The sequence below is a fragment of the Nelusetta ayraudi genome, unplaced genomic scaffold (genome assembly GCF_046127955.1).
Source record: "Nelusetta ayraudi isolate G7.1 ecotype Tasmania unplaced genomic scaffold, CSIRO-AGI_Nayr_v1 ptg000015l, whole genome shotgun sequence".
In the NCBI taxonomy this organism is placed as follows: Eukaryota; Metazoa; Chordata; class Actinopteri; order Tetraodontiformes; family Monacanthidae; genus Nelusetta; species Nelusetta ayraudi.
Window position 1 is genome coordinate 2230239 of NW_027466065.1, and position 15430 is coordinate 2245668.

Below are 15430 nucleotides of genomic sequence, written 5' to 3' on the forward strand. Positions count from 1 at the left end.
AGGTGATACAATCAAGCAAAAAAAGACAAAGTTCTCCAGCGAGCAGAGTAGTCTTTCAAAACAATTTCCAATTTAATTTTAAAAAGTAGAGCACCAAACAATAAAGTCCCCATAGCAGAAAAGAGGCACTCCATCCTGACCACAAAGGTTTTGATGCAAATGGCTAAACACCAGATTGGCTACTGAGGCTTTTTTTTTTTTTTTCCTTTTAAATTTCTCAAACAAATCTTTAGTTGAGAGGTAAATGATTTGTCCTCTGTGAGTTTTACAGGGGATTTCATATACATGACAGGCACAATGCAGTTCAGTAAATATGGGAACACAATAAAAAAACAAACAAAACAAAAAAAAACACAAAACACAATCTGAATACATACTGTGTGCCAAAGCAAACAGAAGGTTTCACTTTCCCTTCACATCTTATGCGCACTCTGCACCATCATCACCGCAAATAAAAATGACAGCCATCAAATCAAAGCTACATACATCTTTTAGAAAGAGAATTAAACAAAAAATAAAACAAATTAAAGCAGTGCACCTTTAAACATTTCTTCATTTTTATGTAAACATGATAGAGAACAAAGTGTTTTTTTCTGACTTTAAAATCCACCTGGTGACAAAACCACTCGGAGATGTAAATGACACTTTTTTTTTTATCCTTTAAAAGACGAGAGACACCGTGTCAGCAGTCAACCCTGTGCTACTGCCGCCCCCATTGAACCTCCGATACGTCACTCGCAGACATTTTACCTCTTAAAGAGACATAAACAATCTGCGTTAAAAAGTTTTTCAACACTGCAAAAATAGTTTAAATCATAAAAATACACATATATGTACAGAGAAGAAGTAATGCATTTGGTGAATGATTACTTACATTTCGAGTAGCAATAGTCAACCATCTCACGCCGTTAACACCATAACTTCAGGATTACTTACGATAAGTGATATTGATTTATGCAGTTACATATGAAATGCAGGAAAACACACTAGCGACTGATCATCATAGCCCCTTGTACTTGTGTGCAACACATTTCACGGCATGAGAGAAGGGGGAAAAAAAATTAAAACATCTGGAATGTTTCAAAAACCACAAGAGATCATGACATGTTTTACTCCCCCACTATCACTGACCGAATCAGTTCAACATCAAAGATAAAAGGATGAAAGTGCATCATAAAAACTCATGAAACGCTTATGGTCATCTGTAGCAGAGGGGGAAAAAGCAGTTTAATCAAAGCGAATCAAATGAAAAGCAATTCCAGCAGCATGGCTCACTGCATAACTGCATCGCTGCTGCATAAATACAGATATACCATATAAATAGAAGTCAAATATTTACCAGTATCAATAAGTGCTAACATTCTAATAAATAAATACATGTTACAGTTTTCGTAATTACATATTAACTTCCTCTATTTTTGTGCAATAGCAAATCCCATGCATCGTCACCGAGATTAAAAACCACAACATTAAGGGAGAAAAGAAAACAATGTGTTTGTTTTCAAGATTGTTTCACATAAACCGCATGAGTTGCATCCGTCTGTCAGCAGTAACTGACGGAGTTCGAGAGAAAAGGTTTTCCTGCAAGCCAACTGTCTGACAGCACAAAAGGACCTGGATGCATGGTTTCAGCGACCGTCAGTCTGTCTGTCTTTCGGTTTTCCTCACTCACAAACGACAATCTTCCGGTGAAAAAAAATATGAAAGCAACATAAAAAGGCACAGACTGTTGCTGCTTGATTCGAAACACCAAACTGCACAACAAGCGTCTACTCAAAATTTTGGTCAGACTGTTTCGTAATACACACACCTTTCCCCCTTTATAAATAGTCTTTATTCACTGCACTACTCCATCACACCTTGATATGATTACAATAAACAACAGTCTATTTTCAAATAACAGATACAGTAAAATACACTGTTTTTATGCCTCTAAGGAGTATATGTTAAAGCACGTTTGTACAGAATCCATAAATATAATTTATGTGCAATTGTACGCAAACTACTATGTCAAACAAATATTATCAAATATTATTAGTTTAATACCTTTCCATATTGCACCGGCACCCAAAATGATTCTACAATTTGCGAGACATCCTGCAGCTCATCCAATCGGATGACGGGTCTCTCAAGAAAAGGGCACATCAGACAGGACGACGGGGCTTTTCTCTTCACTGCAAAGAGGTTTGTCTCCTCGCATATTGGGAGGAGGCTGCCTGGGCTATGTGCAAGACCAGAGGAAGTGTTATTATATTGCCTCTAATAGGATAAAGATGAGGTCAGGACATCAAAGTTGTAGCTGTAGTAGGTGGGGGCATCAGGATTATATTTACCATGACAAAAAAGAGATGGGAGTTCAGTGAGGGTCCTCTGTGGTGATCTTGAGTGAGGCGATGGCTTTCAAGCAGGTCTGGACATTCTCCTCTTGCCCACTGTCCCTGACACCGAGGTTAAGTTTTATCTCATTATCGCTCAACTGGCCTCTGACGTTGTCCCCTATTCCCGCCTCTGGCCTGTGGACGGAGCCCTCCACGCTGCTGCAACATTGGCCCTCGCTGCTCTCGGGACTGGGCGCCGAGGAGGAGGGTGGGGAGTGCATCATCTGGATGCCTCCGATCGGAACAACGGGCAGCAGACTGCAGGCCTGCTGCTGGGAATGCAGGGGGAGGTGGCTGAGGATGTTCTGGTGATGAGAGCTGGCAGCAGCAGGCAGGCTGGAAGTTGGGGCGCTCCTTTGATCCTGAAAAGACATATTGGCAGGGTTAGCTGTCAGATCCCTGCCAGGATCCTCTTTACTATTGGAATCAGTGGTATAAATATAGACAGAGGTTGGTAGGGAAAGGCAAGAAGGTGGTAACATAGTTTCCTCAGACACCAGTGGTATTAGTTACCTTATAATTTACTCTTCTGTGTACCTAAATTAAATCAAAAGGAATCCATATCAAAATTATACTTCTAGTTCTCCTTTAGTATCAACTCCAAAGCCCAGACAAGTGCCAAACAAATGCTGGGACCTACCATCTCCATTTCAAAGGTTGCTTGTAGTTGAGCCATCTCCATCTTTGCCCGGTGTCTGGTTTTATCAGTGCCGCCTTTGTGTTGGTGCGAGCCTCTGCGTGGCGACACCGCCCTCAGCACAACTCTTTGTCGGCCTCGAGCCGAGGAATCCCTCTTTGCAGCCAGCTCTGCTCCAGGGGACACTGGTCGCTCAATCGAGGACGGGGAGAGGTGCTGAATGGGCGTAAAGCTGGGAGAACCAGGCCTGAGCGGGGAGGTATCCCACCGCGGAGACGAGCGGCCTCGCGGGGAGAGTTCTCGCCTCGGAGATGGGTAACGCAGACGTGAAGGCGAGGGCTCCCTTATGGGTGATTCCCAACCGGGTGACAGCAGGCAAGAAGAATAGGGGTCAAAAAGGAAGCTAGTCTGCTCGGGAGACAGCATAGTCAAGGAGTCTTCATCCACGGACTTGTCTCGCTGTTCGGATGCAAGAATTGGTGCCTGGTCTGTGCCTGGGCGTCTGCTGGAGGGTAGACGTTGGACTTCGGCGCCAGGGAGCGAGGCGAGGGAGCAGCCGTGGACGGCAGCTGTGGCAGTGATGGACAGGGACGTAACTCCGCACGGCTGTGGACTGGTGCTTCTTGAGCGCAACTTTGGAGTTGACTCGCCATCGTAATCATCCTCCTCTTCTTCGTCTTCATCAATTTCATCGATATCTTCATCCATGCCGTCAGAGTCTTCCGCATCTGAGAACTGGTGTTTGGCTGTGGCCACCACCTCTGCCTTTGGCCCATGTTGGAGTTCGTCCACTTGAAAAGAGAAAACGTGTCAGTCTTGTAGTTTTTGTCACACCAGTGCGATACATTGCATCTTATTTTGTGACATACCATGTTCCTGCATCTCCGTCTCATCCATTGTCACCGACACTCCCAATTCCAGACATTTCTTCATGTGCGCCTTTGACTTCATGTGTTTAGTCAGGTTTCCTGCAAAATGTAAACAGGTTTGTTGTAAGTTGTTACATTGTAACCGTTGAAGTAATAACAAGTTGATGTTTCTTTTTTAGTCCCCAAGAATGCTTACCTTTAGTTTTAAAAGCGAAGTTGCAGACTCTGCAGATGTATGGCCGTACATCTGTGTGGGTCCTGATATGTTTCTTCAGCATGCTCGGCTTTTTGCAGCGAATACCGCATTCCTCGCAGATGTATTTCCCCCTTCCTCGACCTCTGACGTAGACATAATCTTCATTGGACTTGTACCTGGAAGACACGTAATATTATGATGAGCCAGGATAGATCTCTATCAGAGGCAGCGTTGTTCTAATACAGACATTGTAGTTGCCTGGGCACAAATATACAGTTGTTGTGCTGACTGACCCTCCCTCGAAGATCTTGATGCGTGCCGGAACTGTTGGGTTTGTGAGGGCATCCCTCTCCTTCCATTCCTCCTTTGAAGTTTTTTCTCTGCAGCTGATTTCCTTTACCTTTTTCCCGTAGGTAATGTCCACCTCTTTGGGCTCTGGTTTCCTCGGCAGCTGAATTGCGATGAGCAAACATTTTGTTAACATCCATTTTAAGTGTACACCTCGTTAACAATGTAACGCGATGCTTCCAATATTGTGCATGGCAGTGCACAGCAGGCTTTGCTAACGTAACATAACGTTGTTGTTACTGCCTCTGCTGCTGCTACTCAGGAAAACTGCTCAACACATATACTTTGTTGGTTGTGGTTTATTAATTTTTGATTGTATAACCTCTGTGGACCCTCATTTCATTGCATACACATTTAACCAGCCTTCAAAGTGAACAGCATTTGCATAAATTTAGTGTCTGGGCCAGTAAATACAATACTACTTCCATACTGCAATATGTAAATGATTCAAATTGCAAATAGTGGCTAAAATCTCATCCAGGAGATTTAAGCAAAATTCTACAATAAAAAAACACAGTTTTTTACAATTACCAAGGGATGAAGGGACAGTTTTTTTTCTCATTTCGTGTTAAATAGGGATTCTGTTGTGTTAAGACAACGGAGATTAAATTGTTTGCTCACCTGTTCCATGGTCTGCCTCCACAGGATGAGAGATGAAACCAATTTCCCCTTGCCAGGTTGACACATGGCCGCCACAGTGTATATAACCTTGTCTCCCCTCTTTCTGGACTGCAGTAGAGCGAGAGCAGCACCAGTGCTCATTTCAAGGGGGTTGGGGTTGTGTGAACTCACACACCAGGTGGCATAAACCGAGTAGAAAGGGGTGTTGCTGTGAGCACAACTCGGCTTGGTGTAGTTGAGGTAACACCAGCTCACACCTGTCGTTGTACGGAGGCTTGGAAACTGAGATAACACTTTTGAACGCTCTGTATCCAAGATCACCAGCTGCGCCGCTATATCCATCTGCACTCGTTTCTCCTTGCAAATGTCTTTAACTTTGCTGACTGACATGACGGAGTAAGGAGGTGAGCTGCTTTCCAGAGAGCTGCTTTCCATAGCTGAGTCAAACCCGTGGTCAGTGGCCTCTGTCTCTTGCTGATGAGCGATGAATGTACTCCTGTGCACGTCATCCTGGGCGCAAGTTGGGGACGCACCCAGCAACTCGGACCTGTGACCTTTCTCTTCGCTCAAATTAGATTTGCCCAACTCCACGGCACTCAGCTCCTCCAAAATTTGGCCAAACATTTTTTCTTCTTTCACTCGTTTTTGTTGCTTTACCTCTATGAAAAGGTCCACACTGCTGGCGGGGGAAAGCATCCGTTTGTTTGTGCTGCCGCTAGAGGCGTTTGTGGTGGAAATAGTTCTGGAGGTCAGAGAGAGGGGGATGCCAGTTTTAAGCTTCGACGATGACAAATCCAGGGCTTCGACATTGAAGGTGTGCGTTTGGCCACTGTTGGCAAACGCATGAGAGGAATCAATATTTCCGGACAAGCCTGTAGTTGGATTCTGAATGGTGGAAGTGGGTGAGCTAATGCTGTCACTCTGTTTGTCGGGAACGTGTGTCACTGAAGTGTATGTTGAAATGCCATAGGATGGCACGTGAGTCTGTATTCTTACAGGAACCAACAGGCTTGGATGTGCCGGCTGAGTAAAGGTATTTGCAACAGAAAATACTGGAAACGCTTGTGGCAGAGCCGCCATCGGTGGAGGAGGGCTACTGAGGTATTGAGGAATCACTTGCAACGGACCTTGTGATACCTCAGTGTCCATATTGAGTGACTCCTGCCGAACCAAGTTTCCCCTCCGTCTGTCCCTCGCAGCCGAGTGGCTGGCACTCATGTCCAGCTGTCTAACTTTGGATGTCGGGGAAAGATTGCCATAGTCAAATGATATGCTACGTACCTCTGGGAACTCCTTGCGCAAGTTACAGGGTGCCTGCTCAGAGGAGGAGCGTCTCATTTCATGTTGTTGACGCTGGTTAAGCACTGAAAGGGAGTGCCCACTTCCTGGCACGGCTAGGAGCTCCAGTGGTTTGCCAAATTCATCCTGCCTGGCTGGGGAGACTGACTTCAAGCTGTCCTCCCTGTCAAAGGAGAAGGTGGAGCTGTAAGACAAGTTGCTGTCTTGGCTTGGGCTGCGTGAGAGGTTGGTGCAGGCAGACTCGAAGCTAGATTCGCCGGAGGAGTGCTCGATATCGGCTAAGCGAAGCCTTTTCTTCTTTGGAGGGAGCTTCTCCGGGGGGAATTGTGCTAAAGTCTCACTCCTTTGAGGCCACTGAAATTCCTCTACAGGCTTCTCCGGCTCCTTTACTGGCACCTCTGGAGCTTTTTCTGGACTGTCAGGTTCCACCGTGACCCTAATTTCAGGGACTTGAATGTTTGGCTGCCGAACAAGCTTGGGGCACATTTGAAACGATTGCCTAAGCCGATCATCACTTTTTTCCATCTCATAAGATTCTGTCGCCTCCATAACTTGAAATGAAGGTGTACTTTCCTGCCTTTGTCCATGATACTTATATGGTTCGCATTGTTCAGAGAGAGGCCTGTTCAGAGAGTTTGTGTGCTGGATAACAGATATCACATTTCCTAAAGTTTTTCGACTTGACATTTCAAGACTCAGTGATATGTCCATGTCACACCTGTCCATCTGTGCTAGTACACCTGAAGGATGCACTTTGCCTAACGCCATAATGCCTGCAGCAGCTTGTTTTACATCATAGTCTCTGCTTGAGTCAAACATTTCTTCACTCTGGTCATGACGGCACTCATATTGACCCAGCAAATCCTCCTCTTCCCTCTTCTCTTTGCGACGTTTCCGTGTTGCCAGTTCCATTGCGTGTCTCTGATGGTTCACATTGGACGCCACCGATGGATAGTTTTCCATTTCCAATCCTGAGGGCGAAATGCCACTCTCGCTAATTTTCCCATGACTTTCAGTGTCTGTGTGGCCTTCATGTGGCGAGAGCTCGAAAGCAGCTTGCCGCCTGAGCCTCCTCATGCCCCCGGTACTTGTTCTCTCATCAAATGAGTGGCTGCCTCTCAGTGCTGGAGGCATCGTCAGACACACAGCTGATGATGTTGGCATGGAATTGCTTCTGATCAGTAGCCCCATATCAGAGCCAGCATCTAACAAGGACTCCTTTGCCTCATCCCTGGTGAATGACTTTGTATTTATTTTTATTGACTCCACTGTGTCTTTTTCTTGGGTGAAAACACGAGAAACGCCTTTTTCTGTATGCTTACCAGCATACTCACTTGTCTTCCCACTCAAAAAGTCAACTGCCTGCTTAGGACTTGGCCTGTAGCACTTACCAAACATAATTTCTTGGTAGGATTTTGCATTCGTGTTTGCAGGGCCAGGCTGATGCTCAGTGCTCTCAGACCGCGAAAAGTAGCCGGAGTCTGTGCTGCCCTTGCTCGACTGACTCGGGAGGGACAGGTTGTGTTCAGAGTCGCTGCTCCTTTTTTCAGAAAGCCGAAGTGCAAGCCTCTGTTTGATCGTGCAAGATTGAATTGCACGGCTGGTCTCGGCAGCGGCCGGAGGTGCATTGATTTCTTGGAGCTGGGGTGAACCATCCTGAGCTGACATCGACGTGGCTCCCTTCTTTTGAGCAATGAGATTCAGGACTTTTACAGCAGTGTTATCTGATCCCTCTGCTGTAGAGTCCAGCAGCAGCAGTGGGTCGTTAAGAGTGTCCTCGTCTGTGTCCGTGCTCTGCTCCGCATCAGAGAATAACTCTCCTTCCCCTTCAAAAGACCCCTGGTCTGTGCTGGCATTGTAAGAGCCAAGTTCTGAGAGTGGCGCCGCTCCAGCTTTGACAGAGTGAGCATGAGATTTTCTGTGTTTGTATAGGTTACTCTTGGTTTTAAAGGAGAATCCACAGGGAATGCATGGATAGGGCCGTTCCCCAGTGTGTGAGCGAATATGTTTCTTAAGCACGCTGGGTTTGGCACACGCCCTTCCACAGTAATCACAAACATACTTTCCAGGCTTTTGCGGTTTATGTTCTACCTTGCACATCGTCTCTGATGGCTGATCCATCCCTGCATGTGTGCACTGTTGTTGAACTTCAGGTGAAGTGGTGGACTTCATGTTTGATGCAGAACCTGAAGGGTGTACCAAAGCCAAGTGACCTGTGGCTTTGGGTCTGCCAGTGGGAAATGGTTTTGTTGACTGTGGTGGATGTGAAGACATCTCGTAGTCTTGATGGCTTGTGGACTGGATTTGGGAGTGCTGATCTAACTGCGGCGATTTCCCTGAGTCGGCCATTTCCTCAAAACCACATGTGTCTTTGCTCTGCTCTTCTTGCATTTGTTGCCATCCTTCCAACTCCTCAGATGAACTCCTTTGAATGTGGGCTGCCCCTGAGGTGCATTTTTTCTGGGAAACATTTCTGTCCACACACTCAGTGGAGCTTTTCACCTCTGTAGTAGTGTCAAGTGGCTCCATGATTCCAATGTCACCTTCTTTTCGATCACTTGTCAAGGAGACTGTTACGTCACTGTAGTGATATCAAATATATGAATTGATTGCAGGGAAGGGCCGTCTGAAAAAAAAAAAGAGAAAGACTATTAGAAAACTTAAATGCTGATGTTTGGGAAGCAGTGCACAAAACAAAAAAGGACATTGAAAGTATGCAAGACACAAGGAAGCAATTAAGGGCCAACACTTCATTCAAATCTGTGCAAAATGTGAGTCATTATCCAACACTGTTTCCCAAAAGTGCTCCTCATAAAACATAAGTATAAAATTTGTAATGAGCTCCGTCACAGCAGGAATGAACAGAAAACCTGCCTCCCTGAACAAAGGAACCTTGTCCAAAACCTGGCGAAGGCCCTAAATTTGCATAACTTTTCCGAACATGTACAGATGCGTGTGGTGATTTCAGGTTAAACGCCTGAAATGTCAATTTAATAAAAGTATATTAATGTATAATATAATAATAATAAAATAAAACAGAATATATACAGGTGCATTGTTCTTTCAGTGTTACAGATTTAAAGGTCCTGTGTTATGCAAAACTGTTTTCTAAAAATAAAATGTTTCTTTTTGAGTGTCAGTGGACCTCCCAGTCCCTTCTAAAACAAAATCCTTTTCTTCTTTTGCTTGCTCTATTTTTCAGAAAATGTGTGCTGAAGCACACCGGTATGGATGTACGTTCATAATAATCACAAATGCCACTGATTTCCCACGGATACCTGTCCCAGCAATGTGACAACACCCCGAGCCTGGTGCTTGTTACTCCCTCCCTTACCTGACAAAGATGTGGAAGGTGTAACAAAGCAGGAGTTTGAGCAGGGAGCTAAAAACAGGCTTGTCAGTGGTATGCTGTGAACAGGGCGGCTTAATATGCTGTTTTCTGGTGGCCTGTAGATATTTTTTGATAAATAGTTTCCACTGGGGTCTATAATAAAAAGCAAACATAATAATAAAAGAAATGAAGAAAGTCTGAAAAATGACTGTAACACAGGGCTTTTAAATGCTCAGGTCGTCTGGTCTCTGTCTTGATAAGTGTCTGCTTAGGCAGGCGTCAAATGATGAAGTGTGGAGAGTTTGCGTGTCCCATTTCTGTTGCAGCACAGCCACGCTGAACACCTGCCAAAAGTAAAATGTACTGTGCAGTCATTCAGCGTCATCACGCCTTCCAGTTCATTGTCCCTTGTGGGATTCAGAGTCTTTAACTTCACTGTGTTAATAATGCGTGGTCTTCCCGCTGAGCCGCAAAGGATCAGTCGTCCTGAATGTAAACACACTGGACTGGTCGTCATCCCCCTGTGGTTACAGTCAATCACTTCCACTATGACACTGAGGTCTTGCTCCGTGGGGATGGCTCTCTGAGGGCACGTCATTTTCATCTTCTCACTATCAAACACTGTGTCCTCCCTAACGAGGTTATGTAAGATTATCTGGTCCAAACCCTCTGAGTTCCCCTTAATTAGGACATCTCGGCTCTCACTCTTCTTTTTTTTTTTCTCCTGCCGCACTCGCTGCCTTTCTTTCTTTGTTAGCAAGCACACGCTCCTCAGGCACAAACCAAAGGATATGGAGCCAAGGTGACTCGAGAAGCTGAGAGATATTTAGAAGGCAGCTGTGAGGACGATAGTTTCCCATTTGTGCATCATCCACAGCCTATTTCAGCTGTTTGTGGTCCAGCGGTTCCGCTACCTGTCAGGTCTGAGGCAGGATGAAGCGCGACAAAAAATTAAATAAAGGCATTTAAGGAATGGCGAAGGGGCTGCCTCCGACTGGATCGATCCATGTTTCAGCGGGGGTGGTTTGTGGAGGTAAACTAAGTGGGGTGATTAGGGATAACTAAATTCAGAGGCCTGACAGGGAGCTCCCTTTCAAGGTCGATCTGACCTCATTGCTTAGTTTCCATCCTCTGTTAGACATGAGAAGAGACAGGAGGGAATATGGGTGCAGAGTGACAGCGAGATAAGACCCTGAGTAACAATGCATACCTCTGAACTGGGCGCACTGGAGAGGAACCAGAGCTGGCTCATTCTGAGGCTCGCTGACAAGCCTCCCTGCGTACCAGAAACACCCCCTCGCCGTAAATTTCTCTTCTCCAGGCAACGAGCACTAACCTTTGCGAAAAAATATATGACACAGCAGCAATGACGCGCAACAACAGGAGGCAGGTGGGCGGCAGTAGGTGTGTTTCGGGGCAGCTGTGGGTTGACTGAGGTACAGTATGTCCACACGGATGGAGAGATCACCTAATCGAGAGGTTCATGCGAACGGCAAACGATCTCTGGGCACATCCCTGCTGTTTTACGGAGAAGACAATGAGCCAACAAGCACTGGCTACACACAGCATCGTTATGCCACGGACATTACATCATTAGGAGCTGTGCTGGCCATTAAAGGGAGCAGGATTCAAGGCTGACAACAAACCCAGAAATATCATCATGCAATGACCAGCTTCAGGGATCCTGGATTGGTCGAAGCCCCCCCGACAGAGTGTGCAGAATCCATCGACAGCCCCTTTTTTTGCTCTGGCCAGAGTGACAAGAGGCACTCGGTCTGACGGGAAGAAAGCCTCGGCTTGCACGGCAGCTGACATTCAGATAACAAATCCTCATACAAACCTGACATTTGAATAGTCCCCCGCCCCATAGCGACGGTCACACGTGACATTCCTCACGCCGTGCAGTCCAATTCCCTGTTCTTCTCATGTCCGTGCAGCGATAGCGACGTGAATTTGCCGAGGTAAAGTCCCATCAACGGCAAAGCTGTTGGCTGACTGGGTGTACATTAGAAGATCTATTGATGCGAGCTAGTCACCAGAGAAAATACCCAACCGTGACGTGCAGACCCAGGCACAAAAATAGCAAAGGGGCCCTGAGAGGGATTACACAACAGCCCACGTTTAAGGACGCTTTTCCTCTCTCGCTATTGCTCTCTCTCCCTCTCTCTCTCTCTCCCCCTCTCTCTCTCTCTCTCGCACTCTCCCTCTCTCTCTCTCACTCTCCCTCTCGCTCTCTCTCTCTTGCAGCAGCTGCCTTCAGCTACACGCACAGCATGGGAGTCAGATATCATGATGCAAACAGCTAAAATCCCCCTCTGCCAGTTAGTCAGCCTTTATTCACTGCCCTGGTTCAATAATTTTATTTCCAGCCCAGCAGTATATGATCAAGATTCGGAAAATTAAGATATAGAAATTCTGCAAGGTGGAAACAACCCTGAAATGTTCTGCATCAGTCGTACGGAGCATGTAAGGATGGCAACAGCAAGGACAAAACATAGGCATGCCAGTGGCTTTCAAAGACTTGATCAGATGGCGCTGCACTGTTCTGTGTGCACCTCTCCTGCAGCGCGATCCTGGTTTCAGTGTGTGCACGTTGTTTGTACGTCGAAAGGAACTCATTGAAAAGGCAGCGTGCGGGTGGCGGCGAGGATGTTGCCAACGAAAAAAGAAAAAAAGAAACTCTTTCTGAGACACCCACAGCCTGTTCGGAGGCAGCTCTTCCCATCGTGACAGGACTCTTGCTTTGTGAATGGTGAGAGTCGTGACGAGGGCGTCGTTAATGTGGGGAGGGGGAGGGAAAAAAAAACTAGGACAATGATGTAGACGATTATGTGCAGCTGCAAACCTTCATCTTGTGAATCAGATACATGAGATCAGTTGTGACACGGCGTTTCTACCTCTTCTATGTCTTTAAACTCAAAAGAAAATTGTGTATCCGTAATAATCAATGATCCACTTTTTTAGTCTTACTAGACTAAAGAGTCTTTCTAACAATAATTCCCGTTGAGACTGTATGTCAAAAGTCTTTGTGGTGTCCAGAAATATAGTCTGGGTTTGGAGCGTTCACACGTGAGGCGACATCACAGAGAGCATTTCATTGCGTACAAAACGTATGTTTGGAGGAAACTATGTCAAAGTGGCCAAGCAAGGCCTTAATTGAACTGCTGCTTTTGACCAAATTCATGATATAATAACAATTTTGTTCACAAGCTTGAGGTTTTTTAATGGTTGGAATGTGGCCTCAGTCCACTTGTGTGAATACTTGGCCTTTCATCACAATATAATTTGCCAAACTAAATATACTTCACCCAAGGAGACCATCCTCCTCTGTCTCACTCTGGGTGAGAACAACTGGGTGCCTCTATGAATAGGAGTCCTTGGCTTGGGCATTTCTTACTCTGGACATAAAGCTCCTGCAGCCGAAACTAATGTACCAACTTCTAGACGGCGTGCACCCCAGAATACAAAGCTCACGGCCAGCTCCCCTTTATTCCCTGCAATTTCACACTGCATTTCCCTGAGAAAACTTCCGCTCCCAGGAGGCAGAGGGCATCGACAATCGGCCCACAGTATGGAACTGTAGCGAGGCTATTATTAGCCGCAGCCTCTAACAAGCCGAGATGAAGTTGAAACTAACTAGTTGCACTGCAGCTCAGATCCATTATGCTGCGTGTATTCAGCGGAGGAGCGGCACTAAAATGGCTGATACTCAATGTGCAGTGAAGGTCAAGTCGCCCGTCTCTATAAATATAATGGTCTGTCCCCCAGGATGTTCCACACTGCTTGGCATTTCCACTATCTAAAGCTTCGCCGCGGCCCTGCCCTGTCCTGCCGGCCGCCTCAAATCTAACCGCAAATTCTGCATGTGATTGGATGCCACACACGCACCCTTCGACAACTCGACAGCCGCTAATGATATTCTCACACACCCGCGCACGCGCGCACACACACACACACACACACACACACACACACACACACACACACACACACACAGACACACACGTGTGCAGGGAATGTTTATGAATGGAAGGAATGAGAGTTTACTCCCCGCTGGCTGTAGTGGGCTGTCATATGACTGACTGAGATATCGCTTTCAGGGGACACTGAATGCAACAGCTAATACAAACACCAGGAGGCGCTACTCGATTCTTAACCAAGGGGGCCACAGAGTGTCAAAGCCTGGCATCATTCACAAAACCTCCGCTTTTCCCGTCAATCAACACCCCTGGCAGCTTTTTTCTATTTTTTATTATTATTGTTATTAAACCAGACCGGCAGCACTCAAATACCAAGATTGCGGCAGCAGCACCTGAAAATAAACTGGCATGGTGGTGTGTTTCCATGGCAACCAGCTTCCTCACTTCCTGTCTACACATGTATAATTACCATCAGATTACAGCATCAAGACTGCAGAGATGAGCGGCGGAGAAGGGCTTTCAGTTATCGAGATGTGTTCAGCGACATCATAGAACCACAGCGTTTGCACAGAGCCCGTCACATGAAGGGAAAGAGTGCTATGGGGAGAAACAACAGCCAATCACGGGCCACTTAGAAAATTGGAAAATCTTCTGTTTGTATTGGGCAACAATGAAAGGTCAAGAATGAATCACTTCTTGCATTTGGATTGCAGGGCCGCATGTTTCAGCATTACTTGTGGCATTTTTGGGAGGATTGATGATTAGAATTCCAAATAACCCAATAATTAATTGGTAAGATCGATTACATTTGCCATTTCATCCAAAAAAAACAGACAAAATGAGCAAGAAGATGAGATGGTGACTCTGGGGCCATTTAAAATGACACATTTTAATTTAATTTAATTTTAATGAACAAGCGACATCAGTGGTGGAGAAAAAGAATGAAGATTTTTAACGACCCTTCTGTCTCAAATTCTATTTGAACCTTCCATCATATATATATATTTTTTGTCATCTGAAAACCCTGTATAACAGCAGCGATGACGTGACCAGATTACCTCTCAACATCCTACTGCTGCTGTTGCTTTTGTTGTTGTTGTTGTTGTTGTTGTTGTTGTTTGATGGTGGTGGGGGGATCAGCTGTCGTGTGCGGGGGTCCATGCTGGGGAAAGCCTGCAGAAGGCTGAGGGGAGGGGGAGGGGAAGTGGGGATGAGGGCGAGGGGGGAGTCTGCAAGGACGTGAGAACCCCCTGCAAACCCCCCCATCTGCACGTCATGGAACATTTGCAGAGGAGGGACCTCCCACCTTAAAGGCGTGCAGCAGAGAGCAGACACAACACAGAGATCATGCCTGCAGCGGACTCACCATCTTGGGAGAGACCGGCGCACCTTTGCGTACGTGCGTTGCGAGCGAGCACGCGTGCAACTCACCGGTTTAAAACGCGGCTACAGGCGGCAGGGCGGCTTACCGACATGGCGAAGGACTCGGCTCACGGTTGCGGGACGCGGGCGTCTTGATTTCCTCCGTTGTCTGTGCGTAGCAAAGCTGAAGGAGGACACGTTGTTTTTTTTTTTCCCTCTCTCTCTCTCTCTCTCTCTCTCTCTCTCTCCCTCCCTCCCTTTTCTTTCCTGCGCCGTCAGCGCGCGTTAAAATGTCCTGCACAACTGAGGCGTCATTACAGGTGTGAACAGCAGAGGGCGCTAAGTCGCCAAACGCACACCCGGGAAGGCCAAAAGCACCAGTTGTAATGAGGCATGATTTTTATTTCAAAACATTTTGCCCGTCACGCCATCTATATGTGAATCACACAATAGGCAGAAACAACGGTGT

General features: G+C 46.3%; 1 protein-coding gene across 4 annotated transcripts; it reads right to left on the bottom strand.

Moving 5' to 3' along the window:
- Nucleotides 1-48: 48 nt before the first annotated feature.
- Nucleotides 49-15190, bottom strand: LOC142886337 (transcription factor HIVEP2-like). Of its 4 annotated transcripts, XM_076023394.1 has the most exons (8): nucleotides 11520-11741; nucleotides 5050-8974; nucleotides 4374-4531; nucleotides 4081-4256; nucleotides 3885-3983; nucleotides 3019-3806; nucleotides 2334-2740; nucleotides 49-2221 (listed from the first exon to the last, which is right to left on the bottom strand). In XM_076023394.1, exons 2-7 carry the CDS (start codon nucleotides 8875-8877, stop codon nucleotides 2357-2359), a joined length of 5433 nt encoding a protein of 1810 aa, XP_075879509.1. In that variant the 5' UTR covers nucleotides 8878-8974; nucleotides 11520-11741; the 3' UTR covers nucleotides 49-2221; nucleotides 2334-2356. The 4 variants fall into 4 exon arrangements, with proteins under 4 accessions (XP_075879509.1, XP_075879508.1, XP_075879506.1 ...); XM_076023393.1 differs by lacking the exon at nucleotides 11520-11741 and adding an exon at nucleotides 15069-15190 and having other exon boundaries at nucleotides 49-2740; XM_076023391.1 differs by having other exon boundaries at nucleotides 49-2740; nucleotides 11520-11740.
- Nucleotides 15191-15430: the final 240 nt, after the last annotated feature.

Bases quoted from the DNA above. Each gene is read 5' to 3' on its own strand.
- LOC142886337 (XM_076023393.1), bottom strand. From the start codon at position 8,877: ATGGAGCCACTTGACACTACTACAGAGGTGAAAAGCTCCACTGAGTGT. The intron at 4,532-5,049 runs GTGAGCAAACAA...ATCGCAATTCAG, and splicing joins GGAGGCAGACCATGGAACAG to CTGCCGAGGAAACCAGAGCC. The intron at 3,807-3,884 runs GTATGTCACAAA...TCTCTTTTCAAG, and splicing joins GACGGAGATGCAGGAACATG to TGGACGAACTCCAACATGGG.